Source organism: Phaethon aethereus, assembly GCF_964289735.1.
Source record: "Phaethon aethereus genome assembly, chromosome: 25".
NCBI classification, from domain to species: domain Eukaryota; kingdom Metazoa; phylum Chordata; class Aves; order Phaethontiformes; family Phaethontidae; genus Phaethon; species Phaethon aethereus.
In genome coordinates, this window is record NC_138601.1 from 5859638 (window position 1) to 5879684 (window position 20047).

The window sequence follows — 20047 nt, forward strand, 5'->3', positions numbered from 1 at the left end:
AGCCGCCCACCTCACCACGCAGGGCAGTGCCGGGGGGCCAGACGAGGCATCACCGGTGATGGGCTCCCGTGCCGAGACATGCCCAGTGCCAGCGGCCACCCAGGACGGGTCCCCGGGGCTGCAAGGGGCCGGGAAGGCACGGCCCCCGCTGCCCGAGCACAGGCTGAGGCTTTGGGTGGAAGAGGAAAGCAGCTTCTCCCTCCACCAGCTTTTTTTGGGGCCCCTTTCACGTCCCCGAGCTGCAGCACAGGGACCCCGGCACCCGTGAGCGGAGCTGGGTGCCTCTGCGTGGCTTCAGCACGGGGAACAGAAACCTTGGCCAGCTTGCTTGGATGCCAGAAAATGAAGCAAAACAGGAAAAAAAACCCCACCAACCCTCCGAACACCCCAAACAACCTCCCCAACCACGGAGTCCTTCATCAGAAGGAGACAAGATGTTTTAAACCTCATTTTCGGGGCACACCCCCACCACAGGACACTGTAGCAAAGAACCTTGTCATACTGGTCTCCCAGCCATCCCCCACCCCCCCAAAAAAAACAACCCAAAAACCATGACACCATGGGCCAGCCATGACCACCACATTCAGAGTAAAATAAAAAAAACAAAGGAAATGACAATGATGTTTAGAAAATAGGAATTTGTTAAGAGTTTCTGTTTTAAATAACCATTGTGACGGCATGTTACACTTGCCACATCCTCATCAGAAACGGTCAGAATTGGCACAAAAAGCGGTGCTGTGTGCCTCGAAAGACCAGAAAAGCCTAATTTTTGGTTGCATTAGGTCTCCTCGCACCTCCCTGGAGGGTCTCACCAGCACTAGTCCAGAAGGTCTCGGGCTGTTTCCCTGGAGAGGTCCCTTCGTCTCTCCACACGACTGCCCATGAAGTCCAAGGGCACGTCAAGGTCAGCGCAGCTCTGGCGGGGCGAGGTGCCCGAAAGCAGAGCCAGGTCTGCTTTTCGAGGTGGTACCCCACAGCCCAGCCTCTGCTCCGCACCCGTGGGACACGACTGCCACAGAGGCATCTTCGGGTTCTGGGGTGCACGCTGGTTTTCAGGGGAGGGGGGCAAGGAAAGGGCCAACTTCTAGCAAAGAGCTCACGGTCCCAAATCAAGGACCTGACCTGCCTGGTCCAGCTAGCCTAGTGCAGAGGCTGGAAAAGATGGATTTGGCACAAGGAGGGAGACCCAGGGCCGGTGCCTGACCCAGCACCCGGCACTCCTCCAGCTCACCTAGTCGCCGGCCCCGCGGAAACACGGGCGCACGCGTGCGGAGCAGGAGCAGCGTTCCCAAACACAGCCCACCTCCGCTACGCTGCCACGCGCGGGAGGCTCTTTTTGCTCTACAAAGGTATTCCTCTAGTAAGACACGGCTTGGAAAATGGTGTTTATTGGTATTTATAAATACAAACATAAGGAAGAGTCCATTTGAAGACGGATAATTGACTTAAAAGGACACTGTCAAGTAGTTTGAGCTACCTTAATGCTGTCACCCTGTTTGAAAAAAAAAAAAATGCTTTGGGTTCTGTATTGTGGAGTTTTCCCTTGAAAACTCTGCTCGGTTACAAAGAAATCAGTCAGGCAACTACATACACCCTGGCTTGCAAATCCATTTTAGCTCTCCCCTGCCACAGTATAAACGAAACCAAGCGTTCTTCCCAGAGTTGTGCAAATCCCGTGATCGCCGGGTGCTGTCCCGCGCACACCCACCCCTTCCGAGTCAGCCTGGTACCATGGGAAGCACCATTACCTTCTGCCACCCTGAAAAGGGGAGAAAGGAGCTCTGCAAATGAAGTATAGGAACACGCCGGCTGAGGAGAGAGAGAATCCACAGCGCTAAAGAGGATTTGAATAAATATAACGGATTAAAAGCGATCTACAGGAAAGGAATTGACAGTATCCTTTTAAACACAGCACACTGGAGTTCCTCCCAGCAGACTGCGCCTCTGCAAGTCTTTGTTACGCATATACAGATGGGTTGGGGAAATTTAAGCTGTAGATGAAGAGGGTACAGCTTCGGTGGTACTAAGCCACCCTTCTGACTGCCTGAACACCTCAGACAGCGGTAAGAGGGTTGGGAAGCAACACACTGTCCTCAAAGCAAACCCACAGTGAAGAAACCAAGCCCCCCCCCGGCCCCGGGACACTAAAATAGCCATTCCTCGTGCTGCACCCTGCTCTCCCCCCAAGATCCTTCAGCATAAAGGTGAGGCACCACTTCCTTGGCTGCTGGCAGCTAGGACGATTAAACAGACTTGCTCCTCCGTCTCGGTCAGCTGGGAACCATCCATAAACACGTGCGCTCCCTTCCATCCCGGGGCGCAGACAGCAGGAAGAGCGCAATTACTTACACGCCAGCTCGTCTTCCACAAACCTGTTCGAGTTTGACCAGGTTCTGCCCCATTAAACCCTTGGCGTCTGCCCATCTGTTCACCTTTCTTTCTGGGCATCTGGAACTGCCAAGCATCAAGGCACCCGGAGTTCAGAGCTGGCTCGGGCTGTCTACGCTCCTCTGAAGCACCTGGGCTAATCCTGCCTGAAACGCCTCAAAACCCGCTGCCAGGGACACTTGCCAGCGGGCAAGGACTGGCCCACAGCAACCCCCTGGCTCATTCACACGCTTCCTTCTCCGGGGCAAGACACTTACCTGCGGAAGACGCAAAAGTCAGCAAAATCACCCAGCGCTCGCACCTCAGCGTACAAAAACGTGACAGTAATTGAGGGCGCGTTTTCAGGCCTGCTGTTCCTCCCGCTTCCGTTAGCGAGTCATTATTTCTTGACGAGGGCAACAAGCAAAAAGAGTCTACTTTGCTTTTTCTTGGGGGCAGGATGAAGGGTTGGAGGGAAAGGACAGCAGGAGTAGGGAACTTACAGTCGCTGGAACAGAGATTGTAATTTTTTCCCCCTATATCAAGAGTTATATTCTTGTCACTGGGATAAAACCTGAAATGCAAAACAAATTCGGACGCCCAATCGCTGATAAAAACAGGTCAAGAAGCCTACGAGAGCCTAGCCTGTAGTGCAGCTCACTTGCCATTTAAATTTTCTAATGGTAAAAAGTATTTTTTTAAAATTTAAATTATTGATTCATAACTTTTGTTTGGTAAATCTCAAAAAAATTACGGAATTAGAAATCTGTAAAAAAAGCAGGATGTAGGGAGGGTAAAAAAAACTGAGCCTGGCATTACAGATTTCAAGCTATATCACAACAACCTAGGAAGCCTCTGAGCTGGATGCTACAGAACACAGAAGAAACAGATGAACCTTCAATGTGAGCATGCTCAGGGTGGTCAGCAGGGAACGGGAAGTAGAGAAGCACAAGTAAATCATGTCTCACAAGAGCTGCTGTTTCATTCCCTCGCTGCAAAATGGACAGAAAACTTGTTGGGATTTTCAGGTTTGGGTTATTTTTTTTTTTTTTTCTCCTGGACAACGGATGCGGGGTTAAAGCATGTTCCTTTCCTCTCCCCCTCTCCCCATTTCAAAGGATTTCGGCTACTATTCCAACCTCAACAGCAGCCACAGTCATTGTGGGTTCACAGAAACCTCCCCTCCTTACCGCAACGATTTCATCTGAGCATGCCCAGTAGGAATGGTTCAGAATTATACCAATCCACCTACAGAAAAAGCCAAGGCGGCTCCAGCTCCCATACGCAGAGTTCGCCAGTTTGCTGGACCAGTTGGGGCGCGTGTATGTACGTGTACGGGTGGCTACAGGGGCCTGGCACCACAGCCCCGTTCACCGGCCCTTGCAAATGACACTGGTATCGCTTTCCTTGAAGATACTGGTGTCCACCGTAATTCTACAAGTGTAATTAAATACTCAGTTTGCAAGGATGACCACTTCCAGTGTCATAGGATGATGCAACATCTGCAGAAGCGTTGTCTGCTGCCCCCGACCGAAGGAGGTGGAGTCACAGGCGCGAAGTAGGCATGGACTTTAATATTGGGTAAATGGGTCTGAAAAGACAAGCACAACGTGTAAAGTGAGCAGGGTAGTGGCAGCGCAAGAGCCAGAGAGGCTGAAACGGGCCTGGCCCGCTCGTCTTCAGACTACAAACTAATGCACGCGTGAAAACTAGAGTCGAACTCTTTCAGTTCACCAGCACGATCTCCCCGCAGAGCGTGGATTAGCAAGTTCTGTTACCAGAAAACAAAGGTACAGGCACTAAGAAAACATGCCGCTCTTTCCTCGCGGCTAATCCTGCGGTAGCCGTGGGGAACAGAACAACTTCTACCTGTATGGATCCGCGTTCTCTTTGCAAATAAAGCGTTCTCATTACTCCTCTTTTCCAGATGGAGAAATAGACCCAGGAGGGAAGCGTGGGGACACAGAGTGCCTTAGATGACCAGCAGCTAGTGACACAGCGGCCCTGGCTCTGTCCCACTCACAAGGCCTTGCAACCTCCCCTACAACAGACCGGCTTTATTACAGGAGTAGCTGAGTTATTTATGAGAAGCGTCAGCACAAAGCGCGCTGCAGTCTACGCCGAGCATCTAAAGTAGTCGAGAGGAGGTGCCCTTCTACACATTTGCTGTGGCACTAACTCTTGGTCCCACCTTTAGGAGAGCACTGTCACGTACGAGTGCTTGTAAAATGAGCACTTGCACGCTGGGTCTCCTCTGCTCCTTTCTGCTACCGCTACTCGGTGAACGCAGCAATTACCGCTCTTCCCTGCCAGCTAGCATTCATCCCCAAGCAATCTTCCGAGTGCAGGACAGCTATTAATTTCATAGATGATGGTTCTCACGATACTTTTAAGAATGAGCACCAGATCACGAGGAATCTGAAACCTCAGCCCTCCCTCCTCCCACTGGATACAGCGTTCAAGTCATACCCTTAGCGGTGTTTTAATTTATTACTATTATTATTATTTTTTTTTACCCTGAGTCTCTTGATCCCTGCCCGCGTGATTTGCTGACAGTCGTACAGTTCTATCCTCTCCAAGCTGTGGCAGCTTTTCAGGTGCTCCAGGGAGGCGTCCGTGATCAAAGGGCAGTTGTCCAGCTCGATCACTTCCAAGCGGTCGTGTGCGCAGGCTCCGTTTCCCAAGTGACGAATCCCATCGTCCGTGATCAGCTCACAGTGGGACAAACTCTGCATCCAAAGAGAGCGAGTTAGCAGCCTCTGCCACGGCCAAACAAGCCAACACCCTGCCAGCAGACACCGTAGGACAAGACAGAGAAGATGGCCCACACTTCACAGGGTGGACTGGTTTGCCACACTGGCTTTTTGGCCAGGTCTATACTCCCTGCCTGCACTGGAGCCACTGCTGCATTCCAGACTGCAGGCACTGGGCTCCATGGGCCTCCGATGACTAACGTGCCTGCAAGGGGAAAACTCATAGCTGAAGCGCAACAGGAAAGGCAGCTGCTGAAAGATGAGACCCATGGGGCCAGGACGGCACAGAAATACGATATATACTCTCTGCTATTGAAGAAAGCGCCTTTGTAAAATCTGTGGCCTTACACATCATGGGAAGGACCCTGTTATTGGGTCTAAGACCCAGCAGAAATACAGCGTCACCTCCTTGCTGCATTTTTTGACAGGCTGCATCTTAGAAGTTCTTGAGGAGGACGCAGGGCTTGAGCTGGGAGGTAGCACCACAAGCATGTTGAGGGGCACAGCATGCAGAAGGGATGGCTGCACAGGGAACCCACTGACTGCATTCCCCCACCTCCCAGGACAGGTTTTCTCATGATGACAAGGGAGCAATACACACACGGACACAGAGGAGACCGAAACTAAATTCCCAGAAATTTAGACCAAGAGGAACACGGCTTTCCAGAGCCAGCAAGCTTTCCAGGTCTCAGCTGCCCAGCTCCATACTACAGGTGGGAAGGGCTGCAGTCCCCTCTCCTACAGACGGACTGACAGCCTGGTTTGTAGACAGATTCTGCTAGGCTGGCCGAGGACAGCCAGAAGCTGGTACCAGGAGAATCCAGTGTCCTATAATTCATTTTCAGGCAGCTCTGGGTGCCTGGCATACGCTTAATGCTAGCAGTAGGGGAGGGACAATAGGTTCTTTAGGGTCAAGTTTCTAGCCAAATTCTTCCAAGCCTTCACAACATGTCTATGAAGTCAGAGAGACAAATCCCCACAGGCAGTGCTTAAAATCCCTCTTGTTTATAGAAAGAAAATGCTGAAAGTCTCACTTATAATACTCACCAGAACCTGAAGCCGTGGACAGTGTATTGAAAGCTGGATTAGTGTACTGTCTGTTATCTGGGGAAAAAAAAAAGAAAAAGCCCTTTCATGCTGGGCCCTCTGCACAAGGACTTTTTTTTCCCCGCTATGAAAGAAGGACTGCAAACTTTTGCCTAATCTGTGTGTTCCCCACAGTCATACTCCTGAGCCCCTCAGGAACTCATCTCCTGCGTGACCAAATTTCAGATGTACAGATTCTTCCACTCCCTTACAGAAATCAACTCATGTCCTTAAAGGAGTGTTAAGACACAGGTATTGCTGGTTTTTTGAACCTCCTTAAGTAGCTCTCATGAAATAAGCTCACAGTTTAGAGAAGTGAGCAGACCTCTTCAACACCACAATGTCTCCTAAAACGTTTTGACTCAAGGTACAAGAGGTGTCCAAATCCCCCTCCAGCAGCTCGGTGGATTGCTGAATTGTTCCTCTTTAGCCTTCAGGAAGAAGGAGATTCAGCACAATGGCTTTCTAATCTAAAAGCATTCAGAAGGGAACTTGCTGGGCTGTCTTTGTTCAGTGCAGTCAGTCCAAGGACACAGCTAATTCTTCTTCTTCCTTTTTTGGGTTAACTTTAAATCACTTCCTGTCTGGACTATTGTAATTTCCTCTTGTGAGCTCCTGAATTTCTGCCCTGTAAACATCAGGAAGTACAGAATAGCGGGGTCACGCTGTTCTCATGGCAGGAAGCAGAATCCTATTATCTCCACTGTCTTCATCTAAATCCATTTCAAGTCTATCCTTAGGGTCAGACATTTTTCATGGCGTCTTGAGTAAATTCAACTCTTTTCCCCTGCAAACGCTACCTTGAAGCGGTTATCAGCTGATGGCACATACCCTACAGGGCAGCGTGTGGTCACATAGGAGAGACCTCCCCAAAACTCATGAAGACAGCCGCAGCACAGGGTTATCCAGAGAGGCGACAGTAACAGACCCATTACGTTACGTCCCACTGCCTCTGAGGAAGGCTAACGCTAGCGTGGACACCCCAGCTTTATTTCAAGTTGTTGCCATGTCCTCTGTAATACCATTACTGTTCAAACCACCTGGCTATGTTTTTTCAAAACAGAGGTAACTTCCATTATTTCTAGCAATATATGTAGCACAAACCTTACCCTGCCTTATGAGAAAAGATCTTACTCTGGGATTTATCTTGTGTCAAGGGTCACAATTCACACATCTATTACGTGACCTTCAGGACACATCTATTACTATTAAAGATTTCTTTCATTATTGCCAGCGGCATTCATTACTGTGAAACATGAACAAAGGATCAAACTACAAAAGCGGTATTTTTTAATCCAAATATATCTCATCTTCTTGCTCAGGATTCTAAATCAAGTTCCAATTTCTAAATCTACTTTTTCCACACAGCTGTGACTGTGCTAAAAAAAAAAAAAAAAATAATAGCCAGAGGTGGCACCTCCTACCTGGACACACTCTTCCAGGTCCATTTTTTCAAGCTCATGGCAGTTCTAGAAACAAACAAAAGATTGAACACACAAACTAAGTGCAAAGTTCAGACAGCAAATATAAACACAACTACAATAAAACAGTCCTTTTTAAAAATGGAAGTTTTTCCTTCATGAAACATGACTGAAAGTGTGCTGCTTCTTTGAGAACACCGCTAAATATAGTAAAGGAAATCTAGTAATTTCACTCGTTTAAAAGGCACTGAGGATTTTTATTCATAGAAAGTAAAGAAGGTTACATTTAGGGTCAGTTGTATAGAACACAGATTAATCTAGAAAAACAAACAGTAAACTTTATAACTCTCAAGTATTTCACATTTCATGTAGTTTGGATGCACATCCTCCTAGATGTGCGTGTCAGGACAATGCCAAAGATTACATACAACCTAATTTTTGTCACTTAACTTCCACTCAAACATCGAGACCAAAAGCATTACAAAAATCTACATTCAAGAGAAAGCTTCTGTTCGTTCATATCCATCACAAAAAGAAAGCAAAGATACTTGATGAAAAAGTGGAAATGAGCACTTACCCTAGCTAGAGTGGTAAAGCCCACATCTGTTAGTTGAGAACACCTTGCAACTTCTAATATTCTGCACAGAAAGAATTTATAATAACCATGGTGGAGTCATTTTGCTTTTCAGAGTGTTTCATTAAAAGCTTCCAGCAACCCAGAAAAGTTTGACCCGGTTTAGGCTGTGCTCTCTGAGAGGATAATTTGCACAGAGCATCCACCCTCTATACCTGAGTGTAGGTCACAGGGAAAGAAAAAAAGAAGTCAGGCGAAAAGGGAACTCCAAGGGCCATCCAGTCCGTACCCCGCTACGAGGCAGGGAGGTCTAATCCGACAAATGTTGGACTAAGGTGCTCTTAAAAACCTTCACTGCTGGACACTCCACAACCTCCCCAAGTGACCTCCTCTGGTTTCCACCCAAAATACAGACCTCATCATGAAAAAGGGTCTGATACACAACAACCTGGCAGATGGGCACGAAAGAATATATATTTCATGCCACCACAGAAGAGTCTGAAGTCTTCCGAGAGGCAAACTGCTTGCTTCTGTGACAACAGATAAACTTTCTGGCAGTTCTAGAAAGAACTCTTTCTGGCAGTTACCGCAGGTCTACAGAGGTTTGCTTTACAATGTTATCGTATTTATCTACCTTTACAGAAAAGAAAGGCAACTTGCCTACAGTGCGTTGTGCATTTTACCGTCTGGAGCTTAATACTGTAAAGCTGCAGCTGAATCTGAACATAAACACAGAAACCACTTGGAACCAAAATCATGTTTTACCTTCCTCTTTCAAAACTGGTTTCCATACACTTGTACGCTGCACTTTGTACCCGTAATTTTTTAAACGAGCTTATCACAGAAAACAGTTGTGTGGGTTTTTTTTTCCCTGGAAGACATGTATTTCATGCCATTTAAGACAGGCCACTCAGCTGTTACAGATGTCAGATAATAGAACAGCCTCTTCTTTCTGCACCTGGCCGTTTTCTGAATTATAGCGAAGTCTTCCTGAAGAAACCTGTCCTAATTAAAAAAAGGTCTTAAAAAATAAAAAAAAGAGCCAACACCTGCAGAGATGTCACTGGAAGCGCACTCTGTCAAGCAGAGTGAAAGCACAAATTCCATCTGCGACAAAATCATCGTGAAAACCCTGTTAGTATCACATGTCAAGAGGAAACAATGTTGTTTAAATGTGTTTTCAGTTCTCAATACAAAAGTACCCCAACCTCAACTGTTTTTCATAAAAGAACAAAAGTGGATACACAATGGAGTAAAAGGAGACTGCTACTAAGCGAGTCTACTGGCAGGGCACACCACCACGGCATGGAGCTCTTTTACCACTGTTTTACTCGCACAAGTTTAGAAGCCAGAAGTTTGGGTCAAACTACGATCGTGCCACAGCAAATGCCTGGAAAAAGCTCAGTGATAAGAAGTGCACTTTCAGAAAGACCTTCAGAGTCTAAACCAGCTCAAATATTAAGCGACCATGTCACCAAGATCCTTTGCTCAACATGCAACGGGTCACTGGAGCTCGGGTAACTGCGGTGAAAACTTACCTAAGCCTTGGGCAGTTCTGTCCCAGGGCATTCAAGATGGCATCTGTAATGTTAGAGCAGCCTGAAGCACACAAGGATTGTAACTTGTGGCATCCTCTGCATATTGTAATGAGACCATCATCTGTTATTTGCTACAAGAAAAACAATAACAACATCACAAGCCATAACAACGTAGGTGGAGGTGCAAGGCACTGCGTATTTTCCTTCTCAGACTTCCAACCAGGCACTTAACTGAGGCCAAGTTATGCTTCTTTCAACCCAAAAATGCATTCACATTATTTCACTGGAGCAGCTGAAACAGGGTAAGCCACACTGAAGTGACTTGTAAACATTCAGAAAGTGATTCCACATGCACGGAAGTGTTTCTGAGCTTGGGCCACGTGAGCGATGGGGTAAGGCACGGCAGCGGCAGGCCTGGACTCAGTCTCCTGCCTTCCTTCTAAAAACCTTCTTGGCTGAAACTCAAGACAAGGAAGCACCTAACAGAGTTACCCACAAAATAAGCAGCAGGTTGTTTTCACAAACAGCATTTTAAAAACACACTTCAGTGGTTTGGGACCAAAACCTGAGCCGTGAGAGACAAGCTTACAGCCCAAATCACCTTAAATTCACCCTGTGGCACAGCAGCTCCATCGATCCGCCGCGTCCCTGGACACACAGGGTCCGTCCGGCCCCATGTGCTCCGCTCACAAGTCTGGGCTGGCAGCAGTGCACAAATCTGCTCCAGATGTGTCCCCACATGAGTAAGAGCACGTAAGTAAGGGCCGGGACTCGGCACGGCTGTGCCAAGGCGCCGCACGGGATCAAAGCCGGGATCCCGCACGCAGCGGGATGAGGGAAAAAGGGGTAATAGGTGGCAGAGGCTGTGCATGCTGGAGCACCAGGTTAAACCTCACTCAATTCTTCGGTTCGGGGTTTTCAGAAGCAGCCAGACTCAATTCCTACAGAAAAGCACCAACCCAGGGACTGGCACTGCTTCTTTTAAGATAGCAAACAGCGAGTCCGTGGGCTGATAAGCCCAAGTTCTGGAGTGAAATGAAACAGAAAGTGAGCAGAACTTGGTATTTTCAGTTAAGGCAATCAAGAACCACGTTAGTTTTCTTCCCCCTTCCACCTGCTTGCCTCTCCCCTAGATGCCAGATGGGGGTCTGGAACCTGCTAACAGTTCAGCTCCTCCTCGGCAAGCGCCCAGTCTCAGGTGGATGGGCTCCAGTCTCTAGCCAGTCTAGTAACTGGTAAAGCTTCTCCCTAAATAGGGCTGCAACAGGACAGCCCCGTAGCCCTTGCCCACTTCTGTGGAAAAGGAAGAGACTGTCCAGTTACTCACTGCATCCGACTAACTGCATGACGGTATGTACAAACAGCCTGTTCCAATATTTTTTTTTTTTTTTGGCACGAATATACATTTTTGGCACTGCAGAATAACTGGTTTAGAGCCCTTCTGTGCAGGGAAACTGCACTTCTTGGTTCCATTTTATAAAGAGACCAGAGGAACTGCCTGGCTAGATCACCACACAAACACTCCAGCCCAATGGAAAGAATTTTTCCAGCTAGTCCTGCAAATGAGTTTAGAAGCCCCGTGGGCAGGGCAGAGAGACAAACAATTCTGACAAAGCGCATGCTATGACACTGTTTCGGGGGCCTATTCAACATTGCTGAACTACCAAAAAGATGTTTTTCATCAACTATTTTTAAAATCTCGTAAGTTTACGAGACTAAAATGCCGTGTCTGCACAGATGATGACGTTTCTGGGATGGAGTACATTCTGCATCGTTCTGCTTAGAGATGGCCTCAAAATGCACAACGATGGCTGAGCTGGGAAATCACAGGAAGCTTTACTTACTAAGCATGTTTGAAGGTTTAAAGTCACCAGTTCAGGACTATGTGCACCAATGTACTTCAGAGCTTCATCCTCAAGCTGGAAAGAAAAAATTAGAGACTGAAACAACCCGTTAATACTTGAAGCAATCTTCAACATAAAGCTTTGAGAACAATAAAGCATCTGTGGTTTGGATACCTGTGGGGGAGGAAGGCAACACACTGCAGTCTCAAAATACACAGCAACAACTGTGTCCTTTTTTTTTTTTACCATCTCAGGAACAGAGTTCAAAGACCCACAACACTAAGTTACTGATTTAAAGAAAAGCTGAGCTGATCAAACATGCATAATTAACAAAGCAAGTAGTGAAATCAGGAACTATTTACAGGAATTAAGGAAACGCTTCACTAGTGAGGGCCTATAAGTAACACTATTTTTATATTGCAATACTGGAACAAAAAAAAGAGTCTTATTTCAATGTGAGTAGCACAAACATATCCAGGTTGCTTTCTGATGATAAAAGCGCCTGCTATTCTTAAATCTATAAGAACAGATGGCAAGTAATTGATAACAAGAATGTATTGCCATCAATATTACTCACGACTCCATAAATTACTAGAAACGCAAGCTGTTTCTCTGACCTGAATTCTCAAAATAGGCTGAGATTGTTATATCTTTAATCAAGTCATTTTTACAGCCATGTATACCCATCTCACATATTAAAAAGCCAACAGGAGTATAAATTTAGAACAACTACTGACTACAGCCCTTACAGCTGGGCCTTCTTGGGCACGCAAGGGTATTACCGCTCTGTGCACATAACCAGAGCATTATTGCTTTGCTTATCATCATAACCTTTCAGGACCTCGCGTTCCATGCCCAGAAGAAATACACTTTTTGCAGAAGAAAAACCTATAGCTGTTTATCTCTACACAGCAGACAAAAATGGCACTTATTGACTCGTACTTAAGGAATCCTAGGAAAAAAAAAAAAAATCCAAAACAATAAGCACTGTGAGTGTTCAGGTACAAGGACCCAAGAGATCAGAGATCATTTTCCAAGTCTACCTTGAGGCTCCCAAACTCTTGGGAATCTCTGGGTCACAGGTTTCCATTCCTGTGGGGTCACTTTTACTCTCCTTTTTCAAGGACAAGATTCCGAGATACACGTTTGCTCCTTTGTAGCCTGTCTGCATTAAAAAGACCCCAGCCCACTTAAGTAAAAAAAAATTAAGAATTAGTCCCCACATTCTTTGTGAAATAGCTTTGCAAGGAGCTCTTCCTCATTAAATGAGTAGTGCTCACAGGTAATGTTCCCCACGCTCGTTCATAATTGATACAACTCCTCAGTAAAGTTGTAATACAGGTAAGTATTTAACATGCTAAACCTTCAATGATTCTCCAGGTAAGACAGTAAAGAAAGATTAAAGGAGGTTAGACTAAATAACAAAAACTGTAACAAGGGGGGAAAAAACCCCCAAATCTTTCTGCTGTCAGAGTTAGTGCACCATTTATATATTCCAAAGTACAAGCATCACAGTCTCTGCAGCCTCTTCAAAATACACCGTTATAGCTCAAGAGCTGTACAACGATAGTACGACGTTCCTGACTGGCTGCAGAGACGTCTTTTCAAGGAGTCACATACACAGCGATTCTCTTTGACTAACCAGAAGATCCAAATAACACATAGAGGAAATTCTATCACCAGCGCAGATGAAACTACTGTCAGGCTTTCTGAAATTTTCTGAGCCTTCAGAAATGGATGGGTCTGGCCACGAAAGTTATCACCTCTTTAAAAAAGTTTGCTCAGTGTGTTCCCGATGGGAAAAAAGAAGAATGATTCTACAGCTAGATATGCAATTTGTCTACTGTCCCACTATTCACGCTGAGCTCAAAGTTATTAAAGAATTTCAATAAAAGCAGTTAATCTCCAACAGACAGATTGTGAGTAATTTCAGTCACGTAACATTTCTGGAAACAGAAAAATCCACAATACTTCATCTCAACTCTTTTCAGTTACAGCAGAAATAAGCCAGCTGTTACTCAATTTGAGCACTCTCCATAGAGCCGTACCTGCGTGCAGCCTTTCAGAAACAGGGCTTTGAGTCCACCACAGCCTCTCACCAGAGCCTGGATGCCGTCCTTAGTCACTTGGTCGCACCAGGAGATATTCAGCTGTTCCAGCAACGGGCATCCCTCACTTTGGAAGTGAAAGGAAAAACATGTGGAAACTTGGTTTTGTCTTGGAAAGAAATCCTGCTTCAAGCCAGAATCTAGGAAATTCCCATTCCTGGCACCCACGTGAGCACAGACGTACGCCCGCGCCCCACACCCCCACGGGGAACGCTTCTGTCAAACACCAGCTCCAGATGCGAAGCGCTCTCCAGAGGCAGTATCAGGAGCTCTAAAGCAGGGCATTAGCAGCGTAAAAGACAAGCAATTTATCCCCTTTCGGACACCTCCCAGCTCCTATACGAGGACAGACACTGTTTCTGGGCTTTCTGGATCTGAATACAACCAAACCTCAAACCAGGGGCGATTTCTGCCATGCTGCTTCTAACTTCCCAGCTGTAACTTTGCGTTTGCAAATAGCTGCCAGGAGTAACACTCAAGTGTCATTTGCAATTAGGAAGAGATATACATGCTATCACGTATTTAAGATAGCTGCAGCACAAATTTGAACATGTGAGATTAGAGACAAGGATGAAGACCCTCAAGGGAAGGAAAAACCAGGCTCAAAGTATTCTAATGTAGCTACAAAAATAATTTAATCATTCATTTGTTCTTTCAAATCTTGTGTTTTCTTCTGGTGTCTAGATTCATCCTCCAGTATTTTTTTTCCTGTGATACAGCTTTCCTGTATTTTCTTTTGTTCCACTGGTATATCACTTGTATTTTTTTTTTTTAAATCACTTGGCCTCTGTTGTTACCTTTAGTGGTTTTTTTGCCTCCTTTTCTCTGTCCCAATATCTTCCCACCAATGTCTGTCTGTCCCTTCCTTTTCTAGATTACTTGGCAATTCCATTTAGCAGATTTAAGCAGTTATATGTCTCCTAAGCAGTTTAAAAAGACAAATAGTCACATGCTGGTGTTCGCCTTCTAGCTACGTAAACAAGCACTAAGTACGCAATGGTACACTTACAATGAAGAAGCTGACCGTTAGTAAACAAGCATTTTAAAAAGGCAGACTAAGACTTTCGTCTCCCCCAAAATCCCTCCTCCAAGATATTAATAGAGTATCATTCTTCTTCTACTGCCAATAACCATCAGGACAGATACAAACAAGGTCGAGGGCAGCTTTTACCCAGTCCTCCTCCTCTGTCTCAGCAAACCAGGAGGCACAAGGTGCGAACGTTGAGCTCTGGTGGGGAATGCCTGAATTCTGATCACAGCTACCCCTCAGCCTCTGTCAGTCTGCTCCAAGGCACACGGGGCAACGGTGGGTCACGCTATCGGGAATCAACCGGCAAAAGTCAACGTTGTTGACGCCTACCTTAGTGCTTTCAGGGACAGGTTGGTTATGGAAGTGCAGGAAGCCAAATCGAGGTGCCTGAGTTTAGAGCAGAACTTACTGAGGCTGGTACACGTGCTGAAAGAGAGCATACAAGACACGCTCATGCAACGGATTCACTCAAAGTCATATCCGTATCATGATACGCATTGTATTATCTACCGCAGGGACAAGCCTGGCCTTCCCTTAACAAAAGGGATGGAGAATCTAACATGGTGCACACAGAAAAGGGGATGGCAGGGCAAACAGAAAAGAACTTACGCGTCTGTGATCTTGGTACAGCCATTTAGGTTCAATACTTCAATATTTCTGCAGTTCTGTGCAAACGTCCTTTATTAAAGGAAAGGGAAAACACAGTATTTTTCAGGCAACAGACTTCCGGTTGTTTTACAGCATTTGTTTTAACCCAAACACAGAGATGATTTTACTAAATTGTCTCAAACACAACAAATAAATAAACAAAATGAATAATTCATATTGCCCCGTATCTTGCCTTGGGATTTCTGTGCCTAAAGGCAAAAGCTTGCAATTCAGTGCCAATTACAACTTAGCTCATAGCAGCAGCTGGCATTACTTTAATGAGGACTGTGAAAAATGGCTACTGTGTGAAGTTAAAAAATGAGAATTTAAAAAGGCTTATATGTTACCACTCTCGACGTTTTAAGTTAGACACACAGGCTAAAGAACTCAGCTCCAAAGTGTTCATAAATTATTCCAATCCTCTGTGGTGATAAAAGCTGAATCATTCTTTACATCGCATTTAAGCGCAGATAGAAGCCACACCGCTACCTTAATGCATTGTCTCCTACTCCTAGACAGCCTCGCAGGCTTAACTTCCGCAAGAAGCCCCCACATCTTTTAGAAATATTCTCAACTACTCGGCCCTGTCGGAGACAGAAAGAATTACATTAAAATCCAGAAGTCACCTGATCATTCAGAAAGTTGAATTCAGAATTTTGCAGATTAACAACAGTTTGTTATTCTAGGTAAAACAGTGCTAAGAAAATAAAAATGTCATGATAATAATCTAAGGCAGGGAGAGGGAGAATTATTCAGCTTCTGAAGATGGAGAGACAAGGAACAATTACCTAAAGCCGTTCAGGCTAATGACTGAGGAACTTCCTCCAGTGTCCTCCTGGACATCGATACAGACTACCAAAGGAAGATGAAAGCAGCAATGCCATTGCTACAACATGGGCAGTAAGATTTACAAATAAGTACAGTCAATGTACTATAACTGGATATACTTAACTTTCTATTCAAAATAGAGATGAGGCAGAGCCAGCCTGTAAGTTTTATTCTCACAGAAAAAGTGATTACAAAATTTGTGTAAGAGATCTAGAAAAACGCTTTTTCCATTTCACATTTGTGACCAGCGGGAGCCTCCAAAGACCCCACTACAAGCTAGCATTCACCCAGCTATTTCTCACTGCGAATGAAGTGCAAAAACCATTGGGGGAATATTTGTATCAGCGTCCAGAAACTCAAAAGCCTTCCCCTCTACTTTAGTCTACGTGGTTGTTCATCACAGAACAGGGAGCATCACTTGGTTCAAGCACTAGTTGGCATTTCAGACCTCTTTAACGATGAAGACATTCTTCCGTAATCTTTTTCCAGTCCAAAAAAAGATACCAGGCATCAGGCTCGGCACAACGTAATACCACAATCAAAAAAGGGACACCGGCTTAACTAGATCCCTGCACGAGCTTCTGGTGACATCTGGCCACGCGCTTTCAGGGGCTACGGGAGCAGCTCTATCGCCGCGGCGTACTGCCGACGCGCTGCCCTGGCCGAAGGCTGACGGAGGACCGAAGCTCGACCTGCACATCCGTGTAGAAGGGCTGGAGAATCTGAAACAGTCGGCATGTTTTTGCAATTCCTCTACCAAGCCCAGGAATTCATATGCTTGAATTAGAGGATTCAAACACGTTTGTGTAAGATATAGGATTCACATTCCTTTAAAGCAAACAACATTTAGGACATCAGAAAGTCTAGCAGGTACTTTTAGGTTAGGTACAACACATTCAAGCATTTTGTTTTAGAAGGGGAAGTCGGTGCTTCCGCAAGAACATGCGTTTGATGTATAGAGTGGTGTCAGAGAACAAAGAGACATTAAAGCCAGGCAAAAACCACTCAGGAATGAGAAAAGCCTAGTTTGTATTCACAGCACCCCTGCCCCTCTCCCTGCTACACGACCGAGGACAGCAGCAGGGATGAGCAGCTCTGTCCACGTTTCCTGCTACTCCACAGACCTGGCACCACTGACAACTTTGCTCTACCTCTATGAAAGTATAAATAATTATATGGGGCCAGAACTTTCAGGGCATGCTAAGAGAGAAAGTATTTATTCTCAAGAACAAAAATCGCACCATTTACTTCCTCCAAGAAGTCTCGGGCCGCTTAGACCCCTGCAAGCATGCAGAAGTCCTTCATCCGTGCATCTCAGCTGCTTAGATACACAGCTGGCAGAAAGAGATTATTTTAACCCTTTCCTCCACTGTATTTCTCACCAGTCCCCACAAGGTGTGAATCTTCAGTCATCATCTAGTTTATGCCTCTGTCTAAAGCAAGTTAAAATGATACGCTGCCTATCTCCTTCCTCCAACACGTTTTAAAGAGGATGTAACATTCTGGTAAGAAACTGAAGGGGGGTTTTTTTGGTCTCTTATCCTGATTAATGCAATCTGAATTTTCAGAACAGCATGACAACAGCATCCATTCCTATCAGTGCCGAGTAGTCCACATCTAACAGATTTAGAGCAGCTACAATGAAGCATTTCCAAAGCTGCATCTTTTACAAACAATTGTGACCTCGTAGCCTTGAATCATCTTCGCTTACATTTCAGTTTTTGATATTAAAGATAGACAGACAGGAAAGGATAGACATATTCCAGGCCGTTTCAAAAGACACTCAAGAGTCTCAGTGGTCTAAGTCTGTCCTATGTTAACATCTCTTTGAGTGAAAGGATAAAGTAGCCTACATTTTGCTATACAGAAGTAGTAGTTTTCCACAAGAACATACCTATTTTACTTATTTCCGTTTTCAGAATGCACACATAAATGCTTTCTTTCTATTACTACCTTTAAGTCTTGATACAGATATATAATTCTGTCCATTTTCAAAAGCTGAATGGATTGCCAAGACTTTAAAGACTCCCTGAAGCTAAGAAGAACGGAAATTAATGATTTCTATCTCCAGGGAAGGTAGAGAGGGTTACGCTGGGAGTATTAATCCATTCTAGGCTGTAATTACATTTTAACAAGAAAAATGGGTTTGTATGTCACTTAATTATACCTCAATATCCCTCTGGAAATCAAACAGGTCAATTCGCTGCCAGTTACTGCCATCCAGGGCCAGAACATTCCATGCCTTTATCGGAGGAAAAAATGTAAATGTGTTGTTAATATGAAAAAAAACCGCCAGTGGGGACCTAGTTACAGTTTGTTCCTTCTAGAAACAACATTCTGTCTCAGATGTTAAAGCAACAAGTAATTACAGCCAACAAGGAAAACTGTGCAGTTACCAGAATCACTTGCTCGGACAAGAGTCCCCTCATCTACACGGCACACTCTTCGCAAGTCCCCACACCAGGCAAGCCCGCGGCGCCCCAGCCGCTTCTGCTCCCGCGGGAGGCGTAGGTGCTGAGCCCAGGACCGGAGGCAGTGCTGGAGCGTGGGCATCTTCACGGTCCCGGACGGAATTTTATCCCCTCTGCAGCATCGCCAGCTAAACCAGCGCCTTTAGAGGATGCTAGCAGGACCAACACAAAGATGAAGGATACCAGGACACGGGTGAGTCCCAGAGGAGACCCTACACCAGGCATCTACCCTGGCAAGAGACGTGAAGCTAGCCTGAGGGTGCGGAGGACTCGGTGGCGCTGGGATGGAGGACTATGCGGTGAGATCCCACCACGGGGGGCGAGGCTGTCATCTTGCACACCTCCTCTCTTGCCTCCAGCAGTTCGAGGCAGTTCCAGAGCTTGGCGCGCGGGCTGCTGCGTCCCACAGAGGGAGAAATTCAAAGCTTTGTAATTCGGAGCTTTGTAAGCTGTCCAGAGAAAGCATCCAGCTCTTACCTGAGAACTAGGCACCGCTGCTGCGGTGACAGCGTTTACTACCTCTGACTTGTTTTGGTTTTTAAACATGCAAACAAACAAACAAAAAAATCTCATGTGGTTCACGCTACAAATGAGAAGCAGGAACTGAACGTTAGTAGTTCTGCCCCTAATGAATCAAAAAGGTTGTCAACACAGTACTATACGTGAAGTTTTAATTATGTAATCAAAGTAAACAACTAGATCTCATAATAACCATGAGTCCATCGTTACGAAAGAGTGCATGTATATGTATTTAGGCATGTTTTTATACTACATCTATTACACGCACTAAGCTGCATCTCCATCACAGTATACAAGCTCTTGTGCAAGCCATGTATAGACTGAGAAGAGCCAACAGAACTGTAAGCATTAATTGATTTTCTGCGTTTTACCTCTCATCGCTGATACTTGTTTTAAGGTCTAGTTATCGCCACAGGAAAAGCAATAGCTCCAGTGGAAAAGAAACGCATCAGTGGATGCGGGTTATAACACAGCATATTTTAATGTGTAATGTAAGCAACGTTACATACAGCCTTTCTGGAGCTCCGTGCAGACACTTTAGTCCTTTACATTACGCCGTGTCGCATAATGACCAATACATCCTCTGACGCCCTGCGGACTGCGTAAGCAGGAGCAAGCGACAGAAACGGCAGTACACCTCGACACTGGCAAGTGCCACGGACAGCCCGTTTTGGCCAACCTTGTCCTGCTGGAGCAGCGAGTTTCAGCTGGAAGATCTTTCACTAGAAGACCTATGTTATTCAGAGAACATGGGATGATAACCGTAACGCCTAGACATCACGCAGAATATTTTTAACACGATTAAAAATGTTTAAGAATAGCCTTCTTTATTCTTACGTAGTCTGAATAATGAAACAAGT

The 20047-nt window shown here is 45.7% G+C and overlaps 1 protein-coding gene across 2 annotated transcripts in view; it reads right to left on the reverse strand.

The window, feature by feature from the left end:
* Positions 1-2964: 2964 nt before the first annotated feature.
* The window catches only part of FBXL20 (F-box and leucine rich repeat protein 20), a gene marked incomplete at its 5' end in the record, with an annotated part of 40266 nt that continues 23183 nt past the window's right edge, over positions 2965-20047 (reverse strand). The window contains 12 exons of one of the 2 annotated variants that reach the window (XM_082010429.1): positions 2965-3958; positions 4884-5096; positions 6168-6224; positions 7631-7675; positions 8205-8265; positions 9740-9870; positions 11584-11658; positions 13632-13758; positions 15052-15147; positions 15331-15399; positions 15859-15953; positions 18365-18439. In XM_082010429.1, the coding sequence (XP_081866555.1) occupies positions 3851-3958; positions 4884-5096; positions 6168-6224; positions 7631-7675; positions 8205-8265; positions 9740-9870; positions 11584-11658; positions 13632-13758; positions 15052-15147; positions 15331-15399; positions 15859-15953; positions 18365-18439 (1152 nt within the window). In that variant the 3' untranslated portion in view covers positions 2965-3850. The remainder of the gene's footprint in view (positions 3959-4883; positions 5097-6167; positions 6225-7630; positions 7676-8204; positions 8266-9739; positions 9871-11583; positions 11659-13631; positions 13759-15051; positions 15148-15330; positions 15400-15858; positions 15954-18364; positions 18440-20047) is intronic. The other variant, XM_082010430.1, reaches the window with a different exon arrangement.